Genomic DNA, 13,881 nt, shown 5'->3' on the forward strand with positions numbered 1-13,881 from the left:
GGGGAGAACCTCCTTCCCTCAGCCAGGACATTGAAAATAGGTATTCCAGCATGACAATGACCCAAAAAACACACAGCCAAGGCAACAAAGGAGCGGCTCAAGAAGAAGCACATTAAGGTCCTGAAGTGGCCTAGCCAGACTCCAGGCTTTAATACAATAGAAAATATGCCACCAAGTACCAAGTCATGTTTTGTGAAGGGGTCAAATACTTATTTCACTCATTAAAATGCAAATCCATTCATAACTTTTTTAAAATGCGTTTTTCTGTCTCTCACTGTTAAAATAAGCGTATCATTTATTTGGCAGTGGGCAAACGTACAAAATCAGCAGGGGATCAAATACTTTTTTCCCTCACTGTAGCTAGGTCTATAAAATCTTACAGGAAGAATATCTGTATATAAGCTAAATTAATAAAAATTTGGAGTAAAAAACAAAACAAAAAACATAGAACAAGTGTTTTATTTACAATGGGAAAATCTTTTTACAACAGCTTCTCTAAAACGTATTACTGAAAAGAAGGCTTATTTCAAAAACTAGTAAAACATATCTAAAATTAAATTCCACCAGCTAGCCTTGGGTCACATTATGCATGAAATATGAACACCATTAAAGCCCAGCTGTACCTTTTATCAATAAAGAAAAAAAAAAATGTAGTAAACACTGGGCATTTTTACCAATTAGTAATATGTATGCCTGTTAGCTCCGACCATGAGCACTGCACCCCACAGTCTGCTCCCAGTGTTCAGAGCCACTGGCCACGCTGTTTCTATCAGTGATAGATGATGTAGACAAGTGGACACGTCTGTTTCATACTGTCCACTTAATAAAAGGTCAGGCCAGAATTACCAACAAGAACAGCACAGCCACTGAAGGATGCATCACTACGGGTCTGAGATTACATTGTTTTTTAAGGTTTTAGTTCACCTTAAAAAAAACAAAAACTCTATGCCACTTGTCAATTACGAGACACCGTGGACTGAATCCAGCTGCCATGCCATTTTATGTGGCCCTCGCACCCAGTTTTGCAGCCAAAACATAGTGGAGCTCCATTTCGCCACCTGCTCCTGCTTTTACCTGTATACACAGAAGTCATCTGTGTATACAAGAGACAGCTTTGCTCTCTGTGGCACCTGTAGCTAATAGATCCCCGAACGCACTCATGACAGGGACAGATCTCCAGAATCAGAGAGAGAACAATCTCAGAGTTGCCTGCACAGGGAGGTACTAGAGCCAGATACATGTGTAATAAAGCCATGTGTAGTAAAGAGTAGAGATGCAAGGAAGCTTTCAGAATGGGTGTTGCACACTGTGCATAGTGTGACCCTAAACCCTGCACATCCCTTTACTCTGCATGCCGTGTTCTCCTGAGTACTCCTATGTACGTGAATAGATCAGTAGTCTTACAGATACAACCGGCCCTTTGAGGGCAACCATAATGTTGATGCGTTCCACAATTAAATTGAGTTTGACATCCCTGTAAACTAATCCGATTTAAAAAATTTGCATTCATGCTTCCTCCCATACCTGTGGACCATTTGTGCATGGAGTGTAGCCTGTCCAACGTCATACTATCAGTAGAGCAAGGGGCAGGAGGAGCTGCAGATCGAAATAGAGAGCTCCTCTCGCCCTCTGCCAATAGGATGATATTGTAGGTAGGGGCTGGGCGATGACACGCAAGTGAGCAGCGACCATGACCTGTGCGCATTGCGGTCGCCGCTCATCAGTTTTCACAGGACCATCCTGTCCTTTTCTAGAAATAGTTAAGATTAGTGCCGTCCCTTTTCTGAGCCCCGCACATGAGCATTGAGTTTAGTGGCTGCGACAGGAAAAAGAGAGCTTTGCAGCTGTTGAGATCATCTTTGGAAACAAGAGACAGTATTGCACATACAGGTATACCCCACTTTTAAGTACACAATGGGACCAGAGCATGTATGTAAAATGAAAATGTAGTTAACGTGAAGCAATACTTTTCTTCACTTCTGGGGTGTCAGGGGCTGTAGTGGGGGTGTCAGGGGCTGTAGTGGGGGTGTCAGGGAGTGTTTTTTCAAGTAGCAGGGAATCTGACCTATCCATGCACGGATTACTCAGCTGCAGCTTTAGCTTATGACACACTTTACATACACTCACAGGTATGTTCTTACTCGCGAGTGTATGTAAAGTGAGTGTACTTAAAGCGGGGTATGCCTGTATGCTGGGTGCTCGCTCTTGTACCACTAGGGGGCACTTGTCCTAACAGCTGCCCCATCCTAGAGAAGAGGACAAGACAGCTGTAAAAAACATCAGAAGCATTTGGGGCAGGCTTCACACCGTGCACAAATGACCTACAGATATGGGAAAAGTATCAATGCATCTTTTTAAAAATGGGATTCGTTTAGCATTAAGGAATGTTTTTTCAATGGACTGCACAGGGCGTTTTTTTTTTTTTTTTTTAAGGTGAACCCAAATCTATCTACTAGGGTAGCCTGCTTCTTTATGCACGTTATAAATGCTGCATATATTTTTTTAGAAGGTATAGCTTCCATTAAACATTTTTCTTATGCAGTTTCCATATTGAGAACTGTAATAGCTTCATAGAATATATTTTAAGGATTTAATACATCCTGTATGCAAAAGAAAAAGCAACCATAAAAAAATATAGTTTAATTAAATACAAAAAATACAAAGGTCAGAGAACTTTTGTAATTAATCCTAGGCCAAATTGTTAAATTCCAATAATGCATATTACTACACAATAACTCTTTTCTTTTCCAAATAGTCATCTTTAGAAGGCAAGTTTCTTCATCATGAGGTAAATACGGGAATCCACTTCAAAACCATGAAGATTATTAGCATCTCCCTGTAGTCTCATCAATAGACCACCATACGATACATATGCAGACCTGAAGGAAAGCAGAACATAGTAAGTAAACGTTTTGTAACAGAAAGATGATTGTGATAAAGTGTACAAAGAAAAATGATGCTTACAGGCGAGTAGCAGCTTCTGTGGATGTTTCGTCCCCTTCTATCCTGTAGACTTTTCCATACATGACATATTCAAACTGGTCAGCTCTGAAAAGAACCGTAACATCTCATGAGCTAAATGAGTCACAAAGTAAACAATATCCTTATTTTACAAAAATAATCCACATCCACTACTTGATGTCCTGTAATCCAGGAGTCCCCAACCCTCAGGACATGGACTGCCGGTCTGTGGCCTGTTGCTGACCAGGTTGTACAGCAGGAGATGAGCGGCGACTGTCCTCTCCCGGCCCCTCCGCCCACCCGACAATATCATCCTATCAGCAAGGCAGGGAGCAAGTGGAGCTCTCCATTTCGATCTACAGCTCCTCCCGCCCTTTGCCCTGCTGATAGCATGACATTGTTGGCTGGGTTGGGGGAGCTGCGAGAGAACACACAGACTGTTAATCGCCTCTGCTCTGCAAGTAGGAGTCCTGAGCAGGGGAGGCAGAGATTGATGTTAGAGAGAAGGGGAGGAGGCAGACAGCAGGGACACTATAATGGAAAGGGGGCACTGTAATATAAAGGGGAATGCACTGTAAAGTGGTACTGTTACAGTGCCCCTTTATATCAGTGCCCCATTTACATCATAGTCTCCCTTTAGATCACAGCGCCCCCTTTACATCACAGGGGACTGCACTGTAATGTAAAGTTTCTGTGATGTGAAGAGGAACTGAGGATACTGTGGGACTGCTTGAAAGGGGGGGCTGTGATGTAAAGGGGGACGGTGGACACTGATATAAAGGCTGTGCTGTAAAGAGGGGATATGGTGTAAAAGGGGCAGAGGACAGACTTTGTGAATATCCCATCCCGTGACCTGTCCACTACAACCACCATCCTCCCCCAGCCACCCGTCACCCCCCTCCCCCAGTACCTAGAAAAATTGGCTGCCATGCAACCGGTCCCTGGTGACAAAAAGGTTGGGGACTGCTGCAGTAATCTATTGTTTAATTAATTCTTTCTTACAGTGTTTTTCTGCCTTTCTTTAACATCCTCTGTGAGGATGGCTGATCGATTGTTCTATGTCTATGTATTATAGCTTTAGCTAGCTGGCTCCTATGCGACAACTTCCTCTTTCCAGCCACACAGTGACCAATGCATGCTTTGTCATCTCCTCTGTGTTTTATCACAAACGTGATATCACATAGTGCTGATATGATGGAACACATCTCCTAGCTGCATCAGTGAGCTCCATGTGTGTATGAAATATTCTACCTGCTTGTGTGTGTCAAATTAAAATACTGTGTAGCTTTCAACTGCACGAGCACTAGACTTAGAACCCAGCACCGTGGGATATGTAGTTTTCTCACAAGTGTCAGGTCTAACACTACAGAGAGGTAATTATTTACCCTGTGCAAGCCATGCCTAAAAGCTCATGTTTCCACACAAACAGCAACTGCGGACACAGGAACGTGAAGATTTACTTTACTCTTAAGATGTGCGTACAAGTCAACAAATGACACCATGAAACTCCATGATCAATGTACATCTTATGCAGATGAAAAACGTTTACCATGCCTTCAATAAATTGTGTAAATATTCACTTAAATTATCCAACCACGTTAAAAGCAAATTACTATTTATTTTGAATATCCAATCATTTGCACGTGAAATAAGTAAAGAGGAAATTTGCTTTTCACATGACTGATTAGTTAAAGTGATTATTCACAATAGTCACTTTTTGTTAAGTGAAGATTCTCATATCCTTGAGTAAATAAGCCCATGTATGAAGGGAAAGGGCTTTTGGGAGATGTAGATTTGGGTGCATGTTGAAGAACTGGGCTCTCAATAGCTGCCCCTGCAAGAACTGTGCAAGCTTGGTGATGATGTCACCAAGTAATGCTCAAACACACCCTTTAATTTGATAACCCACCCCAGCCTTTGTAGGAATTAGAATTGGTAATGCACCTGGAAGGTCGGTCATCATTGGGGTTGAACTCTCCATCATCCAATGTTCCATCCTCATATAGCGTATTGGCAATAACCAAGCGAAATTTATCACCTGAGAACAAATATACCATAGGAATTACAGATATACATTACAAAAAAGAATTCAATAAATTAGTCAGGACTTGTGTCAATGAGCTTTGGCCTTGCATCAATTTGACAGACACTTTTCAGATAATTTAAAGTTCAATGATAGGTGCATCTGGCTCTCAGTCAACTTCTGACCAGATTTATGCAGATTTTGCATTCCCATAGACTTGTATGGGGAAAAAAATCCTGCTTGAAGCAAAAAAAAAATAAAAAAATAAAAAAAAAAAATTACATTGACACAGGCCCAAAGTCTGTTTACTGTGGTTTTTGAAGTCTCAGAGGGGAAAGCAGACAGTAGTAAAATATTTCTGATATACTGCTGTGTGTATATGGCATGAAGCATACAATATACAGTACAGCACTATGTAAACAGTGAAACATGGACGTACTTCATACTTTTCTACTGTATGCAGTGCTCACCATATGGTACAGCCCACATTACTTCTTTGTATATTGTTGTGTAAAATATATTCTACTTCTTCATTCCATGTATATGCCACACTGTAAGCGAAATACACCACAGTAGAGAATGTACATTTTGATGGACATTGTAAATCACAAGAAACTGAATTGTGACAACATTACCACGCTCCTTTTTATGGAGCTAGATTAATTTCAAATGAGTTTTTATCTGCCATGTGTGTCCCATTTGGGAGCTTTCTATTCACTTCCTGTCCCATAGCCGAAGCAGGAAGTGAGAGGAAATCCCTCACTGTTGAACTAGTGTCCACATTGGATCTCCCACCCTCCCCCTCACCTATTACTGTTCTAGGAAAAACCCAAAATGTGGGATTTCCTTTTACTGATAAGGATAAACATGACAAATAGAGGGAGACTCTCCATAAATTGGCACAGACAGCAATAAAAACCTGGCAGGTGTTCTAATCCCTCTCCGCTGTCCAAAAAAAAAAAAGTTGACTTAAGTTAGCATTTCAGAGAATTAAAATCTGTCAGCTGCAAAGAAAAGAAAGCAGCACCATCTTACACAGCATCTGCAGGTTACCATAAACATACATGACAAACAATGGCAGCTAACAGATATGAGAGAGAAGAGAACCAGTCACAACCACAGGAAGTAGAGAAGAAAATAACTGGAAACAGGATATGGAAAGCAAAGAAGCATAGAGGACTTACAGACTGGGAAAATGACTGAGCTACCAGTGTGGCTATGAACGTGGAGCATAACAGAATAGAGATAATAATCAGTACAGTGGAAATCAGAGCACTTAAAAATAGTAGTAGTCAAATAGAAAGTCAGGTGGGAAAGACTGGTAGTGACAGCTGTGAGATGATTTAGGGGAACAATGAGGCAGAAGCAAAAAGCCTTACAGCAGCATATGCATAGTGAGAAAAATCAAATGTTGGTGGCAGAATACTCCAGTACTACGAATCAGATATGTCATACTTTCTTTATAGTACATGAGAAGAGAAAGTATAAAAAACTAACCAAGATCCACAGGATATATCTGAATGTTCACATCAAGGATAAGGTCCATCTTAAAAGACTCACTTTCACAATGCAGCCTGGAGACTGGGGGGGAAAATATAAAAATTTAACAGCGCTCTAGACAGACATTAGATTTACATTGCTTTTTTATTTTTCCTTTTCTTTTATTAAAAGTTGTTCCATGAATGTGAATAAAGCATGATCAGTATTCACTGCATCTAATCTATGCCAATACATATTGGTGCTCGTTTTCTTATAATCTGTATCTTCAGTTAAACGTGAGAAATAAGCTTACAGTGCATTAGAGCTGCACGATTAATCGCGAATTGATCGTGATCTCGATCATGGCCTGGCGATCTCGATTCGATCTCCGCGATGGCCAGGCCATGAGACCCACGATTTTCGGGTGAGGCCATAGGAAAGTCCCCGGCTTCGGCCTAGCTCCGGAGCGGCGGCCATCTTGGTACACCCGGCGGTGGCTGTCTCGTCAGGAAGTGGGGTCTGTGGCGAGGGCTTGTAATAGATATATTGAATCCAGGTGGCCTATGTGTTATAACATTTATAATGGTGCTTTTTTAAAGCAAATCTCTAAGCATGACCACGTTTACATTCAAACCTCCTCTGCCCCCTCTAGAGCATGTCCTAGTACCATCTTCTATAGTTAGAAACAACTTTTATTACTCCCTGTCATGTCATAAGGCTTGTAAAATTCGATTGGGAGAGGAATCAGTAGGCTGCATTAGGTCAGTACCAACTTATATAGGCATGTCCCCCAAAGTCCACAGCATTCAGCCGTCTGATTGCCTAGAGAAACCCATCTAAATAGCTTGAAATCAATTTTAGATTTTGCACTAGAGAAGTTCTATAAACTGAAAGTAGCATGCTCTGGAACAACCTTTATCAACCTGGGTTCCTTAATTCGTGGCCGATCTACCTCCTATTGGATACTGCCTGGATAGTTCTACACCAATGCCACTTGGCAGAACCAACAATTATTTTATCTGTCTGTAAGGTGACTCTGCCCACCACTGTAAAATGGGATTTTTTTCCACTAGCCATCAATGCAATGGATCTTGGTCCCACTAACCCCAAGAATTTATATTAGCAGGGTTGTTAAGAGGGGCAGGGCTAAGTGGAGCTAGGCAGAGATCAAAGCAATACTAAGCCATGGAGAGGGGTGGGACTAAAAGGAGTCTTGTGAGAGTGGGGCCCTAGAACTATCTGTGCTTCGATATATATGCAGTGATCAGCATATGTCAGCCTTGCCTGAAGAAGGCCAATCAAAGCTAATCTGAAAGGCGAGTCCTGTCTCCCAAAAAATAGGCCTGGCTGTAGTGACCAGCCCCCTCCATTGAAAATTGAAGCACTGACACACTGACAACATGATTTAAAAAAGAACTGTAATAAAATAGAACCAACTATGGAGGAAACCATGGCTCTTCTATATATGGTGAGCACATTGCTGCATTTTAGCATCTTTTTATATTGGCCTGTACATACGTTTTAAGTGCCATTGTGGCAGGACTCTGCACTTTTGTTTATAAGATGGAAGAATGGAATAAAACTGATTCCTTACATTGTAATATGGATTGATCAAAAATGTAGAATTTGTTTTGCAATAATGTGGAAAAGCGTCATGAACTAGGGCCAAGCTAGATTTGAACTTTACCTCGATCAAATTTTCTTCCTTCAGGGTCAATATCCTTTACATCAAAGATATCTTCAAACAGAATTCCAGCCATGATGTCCTACAGACACTAAAGGGAAAAGAATAAATGAAGCACAACATTAAAATACTGAGACGAAAAAAAAATAAAGGTTTGGGTTGTCCCGATACCACTTTTTTAAGACCGAGTACAAGTACCGATTTATTTTTTTCATGTACTCGCCGATAGCGATACTTTTTTTTTTTTATGTCATGTGTCAGTATTTTTTTTTATTTTACAATTTAAATGTTTCACTATTTTTTGTTGTTTCTTTACAATGCTTTCTTGGGGGGGGGATGTGTCAGTGTGTTTTTTATTTTAATATGTATTTTTTTTTTTAATTATTTGTATTATTTATTGCTATTTTTTTTCTTAGCCCTGTTGGGGGGCTTTGGTGAGATATCAGGGGTCTAAACAGACCTCTGACATCTCCCCTTTGAGACAGAGAAAGGGACTAAGGACACAGATTCCCCAGTCCCTTTCTCAGCTGCACTGGAAATGAATGGACAGGAGACAGAAGCTCCTCTCCATTAATAAACTGAAGCATCGTAAACACAGTTTACCCGGGGAAATGCTTGGTATCGGTCCCGGTACCGATACTAGTATCGGAACAACTCTAGGTTTTACTAAAGGGTTCAGGACATTTTCTTCTCACTCAACCAAGACTAGACTTCTCTAGTCTAGTGGATGCAGTTTTCATAAATAAACCCGTTTCCTTAGATCCTGTTTCGCACTAAACTTGAGCTGGTACACATGCTAGATTACTTGTGTTCAGACTTAACACTTAAGTGCCGGTTCACACTAAGGGAAGCACGACTTGCAGCGCGACTCTGCAAGGCGATCTGCACACGACTTCAGAGGCGACTTGCAAAATGACTTCTGTATTGAAGTCAATGCAAGTCGCCCTGAAATCGTCCCAAAGTCGTACAGGAACCTTTTTCTAAGTCGGAGCGACTTGAGTCGCTCCTATTAGAACGGTTCCATAGTACAGAACGGAGTGCGACTTGTCAGGTGGCTAAGTCGCCCCTGTGTGAACCGGCACTTAATGAATATATATTCCAAAATATAATAGCTACTATCAGGGCCGCTGATAGAAATCATGGGGCCCCCTACATCCTACCTGGCGGGGCCCCCTTTGCAGCCCCACCCTCAACTCCGCCCCTGGCCCCTCCCCCACACCCGCCTTGAAACAAAGTGCAGGAACAGACTGTATGAAGTACATATATTTGATCCAGCTTGCCCGTGCTACCCTGCTGCAGTAAATGTACAGAGGGTGGGCAGCAAGCAGTTAAAAGGAAGAGGTTGGGTCTGATCTGAGCCTCCCATCACAATTATAGAGCGATGGATCTAAATGGACCTGTGTCCATTTACACCTGCCTACCTCTAATCCGATCTGCTAAACCAGGGATCCTCAAACTACGGCCCTCCAGCTGTTGTAGAACTACACATCCCATGAGGCATTGTTACACACTGATATTCACAGACATGACTAGGCATCATGGGAATTGTAGTTCCTGAACAACTGGATGGCCATAGTTTGAAGACCCATGCGCTAAACAAAACAGAAAGGGATCTGTTCCCCTCCGTCTAGCGGATCGGATTGGAGGGCAGTCGGGTGTAAGCGGACAGCTGGTTTGTTTACACCAACCGCCCTTAGAGTAGAGTGGGCTGTGTCCGTGTCTGCTCTGCATAAGCTGAGTGGACACGGACCTGTCATCAGCCCACTCCATTCAGCCGGGATCAGTCGACACTGGACAGATTCCCCGCTGAACAAGCAGATTCTACCCAGTCTTAAACCCTTCATTGCAAACAGCAACACAGGGAGCTTAAAATCATCAGCATTATAACACGACATGGCTGTTGGGTGCTGACCTTGTTAACTTATGACCAATAAGCTACAAAATCTGCACCCAACAGCCATGTCATGTAACACACAGTGAGAGAGAACCTGCTGTCTGCTGCCTGTGTGTTATACATATAGATATGTATGGTGGCATTAAAGGAATGTATTTTTATATTCACCCACCCCCAGCAGTAGCCACGAATTCCAGCTTCCTCCTCTGGACTCTGTCAGGCCACCTCACACTCTCTATCTCTTACGGGCCAACTACAGAGAGGGGAGCTGAACAGATGAAAGATCACTCCGCATCGGCGGGAAGCAAACAAGCGACCGCATCTGCAGGCTGACAGGTAACATGTAAGGAGCGGAGCGGGCACTGGCTGCAGTGCGCATGCGCCCGAAACTAAGAAAAAAGTTCCTCCACTCCAACATCAGGGGCCCGGAAAATCATAGCAATTATACACCCCCCTAAGCTAGTAGAATCGGCTTAGCAGGGGTGTAATTCAGCCATTTTTTTTTATTCTGCGCTGTCTGAGACTGCGAGGCTGCCCGGGCCCCCGGAGGATGTCGGGCCCGGTACATCAGGGCTGGCTGTACTGGCCTATCAGCGGCCCTGGCTACTATCTGAAATCATCTGTTGTCATAACTATTCCATAGCTGAAAAGTTGAGGTTTAAAGATAGAAGGGGTCCTTCACTCAGCATAGGCACCATTTATGTTTCTTAACAAATGCAAAACGTTATCTGATTAGACAAGATGGGGGATTGAAATGCCACCACCCCCCTCTTCTCCACCAATCAAATAACACATTGCATTCATTAAGAAAAAGGCAAGGCATTCTGTGAATGGCTGTGCTGAACAAATGACCCCATGTGGTTACTTTGCAGCAGAGAATTTGCAACTACTAGTGATTCTCCAATTCCATAATGGAACATTAGGTACATATGCATACCTGGAGTTCAGCTTTAAAGCATCTGTAACCCTAAAAAAAATTATTGGATCCTATTACTTTAAAGCATGTTAAACAGTACAGTGCTTGTGCTGTGTAATTTGCCCCCCCTGTATCACCTGAAATACTTGGCTGGTTCTGCCCTCCCCCTGCAAACTGACCACAGTTTATGATGGCTGCTGAGCCCTGACATCGTGCCTCCGTCACCCGCAACTCTCCTCGGTCCTCTCTCCCCGCCTGTCAGCTAGTGACAGTGCCCCGCCCCTCCCGCTGCTGAAATTACTGTGTAAGTTACACGCAATTCCCTCCGTTAGAAAACATACTATGCCCCAGTGTCTGTGCTTTGTAAAAAAAAATATGCACATTTTTACCTCATTTCAGAGAGGCGCTCGCGTGTTCAGGCGAGCGCTCGTGCTACTCTCCTCCCGACTGATGTTAACAGGGGATTCTCTGCTCCTCCTGTTGTAGCTTTCAGATCGGAAAGAGGGAGCAGCGAGGACTCACACGAGCGCCTCTCTGAAATAAGGTAGAAATGGGCATATTTACAAAGCACAGACACTGGAGCATAGGAGGATTTCTAACAGAGGGGATTGCGTGTATTTTACTAAATGGCTTAACAATCACTTTGAAGTGTATCTAACACCAAACCTGTTTTTAGGTGTATATTGCAGCAAAAAAATATATACAATACATGCACTGTCCCTTAAACCACTAGCCAACCAGCTCATGCAAAAATATTGCGGCAAGTCGGCTCTCCTGCGTGAATCAACGTACCTGTACGTCGGTTTGTGCAGGGTGGATAGCGGGCGCGCACATGCCGTGGGAGCGTGCGGCAGATTCAATGTCTGCCGGCGATATATTTTTTCTTCCCAAAATTGTCGCTCTTTGTTTATAGCGCAAAAAATAAAAACCGCAGAGGTGATCAAATACCACCAAAAGAAAGCTCTATTTGTGGGGAAAAAAGTAGGTAAATTTTGTTTGGGTGCAACGTTGCATGATCGCGCAATTGTCAGTTAAAGCGGAGTTCCACCCATTCAGATCGTGCAGCGTGACTCGCGCATGCGCAGTAGGGAACAAGGATTCCCTTACCGAAGATGGCAGCGGCAGCACCCGAGGGACAGATCGGCTTCAGGTGCCGACATCGTGGACAGGTAAGTGTCCGTATTTTTAAAGTCAGCAGCTGCAGTATTTGCAGCTGCTGACTTTTAAGAAAAATAATCAGCGGAACTCCACTTTAAAGCGACGCAGTGCCGTATCGCAAAAAACGGCCTGGTCATTAAGGGGGCAAATCCTTCTGGGATGAAGTGGTTAAAGGCTCTGCAATTAGAGAAAATATCAGTTGATCTGCTAAAGGGGGGGGGGGGGGGTAGGAGGACCAATTTTACCATGCTTAGCCTTGTTTGCAAGGGGGATTTGATCCGTCCTGGGACATGTTTTACTGACATGAGTATGCACAGGTACTGTGTAGATTCCTGTGCCGCTTCCAATGTGACATCTGTGTGGGTGCACGGCCCTGAACACACCCAGGGCAAGTTTAGGGTCACGCACCCGCATCCACACAGATGTTCTATTAGGACACAGCAGCTTGTCGCACACAAGGCCATCTAGGAGCAGTGCGGTGCCTCTCTCAAAATTGTAGCGCAACCACAAGGAGAAGGGACAGATGCAGCGTCCAGCCCCGCTGCAGGTAGCATGTGAAGACTTCGGGCAGGCTGAAGCTGAACGCTGTACCAGTATGAGTTCAGGGAAGAAAAAATAAGCCGATGGCATTGGCATTAGACCTGCACCCCTGAGCGCACTGGGCCCTAAATAAAGGTACCACTCTATACAACGTTCTGTCCCATCCAGACACAGGCTGCCAGCAGCAGGGCTGGTCTGGTTACAGGAGACTGGAATGGGGTTGTATTTGGCTATAGCATTGTGCACACATTGTTGACTCTGGTTCAGCGTATAGGGTTAATTATCTGCGATATGAGGCGATGGGATGACGAAACAGGAGCTTGCATTCCTACAAGTCTTCTCTATGCACAGTACACACAGCCCGATCAGAAAGAATACAATGGCCAAAGGCCAGCGCACACTGTTTACTCAGAACACTACACAGCACCCCTGACTCATTACTTTCATCTCAATGCAACGTAACATCTCATATAGAAGGACAAAGTACATACGGTACACACCGGATAGACAGTCCGTTCGGAGCCTTACAACCACGCTGCTCAGGAGTACCACTACTTCCGGGGGTCACCACTTCCGCTTCCTGTCAGCTGTGGGCTATGTAACTTTTGGTCTTCTGCTGGAACGCACCGTGCGTTTCATTGCAGAGCTCGTGGTGTGTCAGTGTGAGCTGCATCTGAGGAAACAACGGAACACAGGCTGACCCCATGAGAAACGAGCACAAACCAAAGCAACCAATCAGATTTGACCTTTCAGTTCATGGGAAAATCGAACTTTGTTTTATCTAAAAATTCAGCCCTTGTGCTGTTTCTTTTCTCCAGTTACAATGAACCAGCTCCGAGGGATCATTGCCACCTCATCCCTTTAAACCCAAACTCATATTAAAGCAGCGTCCCACCCAAAAATGTAACTTCTGCTTTAGGTGAGGGTGACCCCCTAACATGCCACATTTGGCATGTTATTTCTTTGTGGGGGATACGCTCCTTTTAGGGCCATCCAGCTCCCACTTCCTCACGGGGCTCTGCGGCGGCCCGAAGGAAGTTCACCTCTCCCCCCTCCCTCCATGCAATCTTCTGGGACTTTGCCCGGCCAACCGCTACTTTTTGTAGCTGCTGACATTTATATGGGTGGGACTCAACTTTAAAGTGGTTGTAAACCCTTTACAACTTTTTTAGCCTACAGGTAAGCCTTGATTAAGGCCTACCTGTAAGTGCTTGAAATATCTCCCA

General features: G+C 43.7%; 1 protein-coding gene across 2 annotated transcripts; it reads right to left on the reverse strand.

The window, feature by feature from the left end:
* Positions 1-443: 443 nt before the first annotated feature.
* POLR2H (RNA polymerase II, I and III subunit H) lies at positions 444-13,256 on the reverse strand. Of its 2 annotated transcripts, none has more exons than XM_040349779.1 (6): positions 13,156-13,256; positions 8,151-8,238; positions 6,482-6,565; positions 4,906-4,999; positions 2,965-3,048; positions 444-2,879 (listed from the first exon to the last, which is right to left on the reverse strand). In XM_040349779.1, the coding sequence occupies exons 2-6, from the start codon at positions 8,221-8,223 to the stop codon at positions 2,762-2,764; spliced, it is 453 nt and encodes a 150-aa protein (XP_040205713.1). In that variant the 5' UTR covers positions 8,224-8,238; positions 13,156-13,256; the 3' UTR covers positions 444-2,761. The 2 variants fall into 2 exon arrangements, with proteins under 2 accessions (XP_040205713.1, XP_040205712.1); XM_040349778.1 differs by having other exon boundaries at positions 13,147-13,246.
* Positions 13,257-13,881: the final 625 nt, after the last annotated feature.

The sequence above is a fragment of the Rana temporaria genome, chromosome 4 (assembly GCF_905171775.1).
Source record: "Rana temporaria chromosome 4, aRanTem1.1, whole genome shotgun sequence".
Classification (NCBI taxonomy): Eukaryota; Metazoa; Chordata; class Amphibia; order Anura; family Ranidae; genus Rana; species Rana temporaria.

Coding starts and splice junctions, on each gene's coding strand:
- POLR2H (XM_040349779.1), bottom strand. CDS start 8,223: ATGGCTGGAATTCTGTTTGAAGATATCTTTGATGTAAAGGATATTGAC. Junction 6,566..8,150: donor AGGAAGAAAATTTGATCGAG/GTAAAGTTCAAA, acceptor TTTCCCCCCCAG/TCTCCAGGCTGCATTGTGAA. Junction 3,049..4,905: donor AATGATGACCGACCTTCCAG/GTGCATTACCAA, acceptor GGTTCTTTTCAG/AGCTGACCAGTTTGAATATG.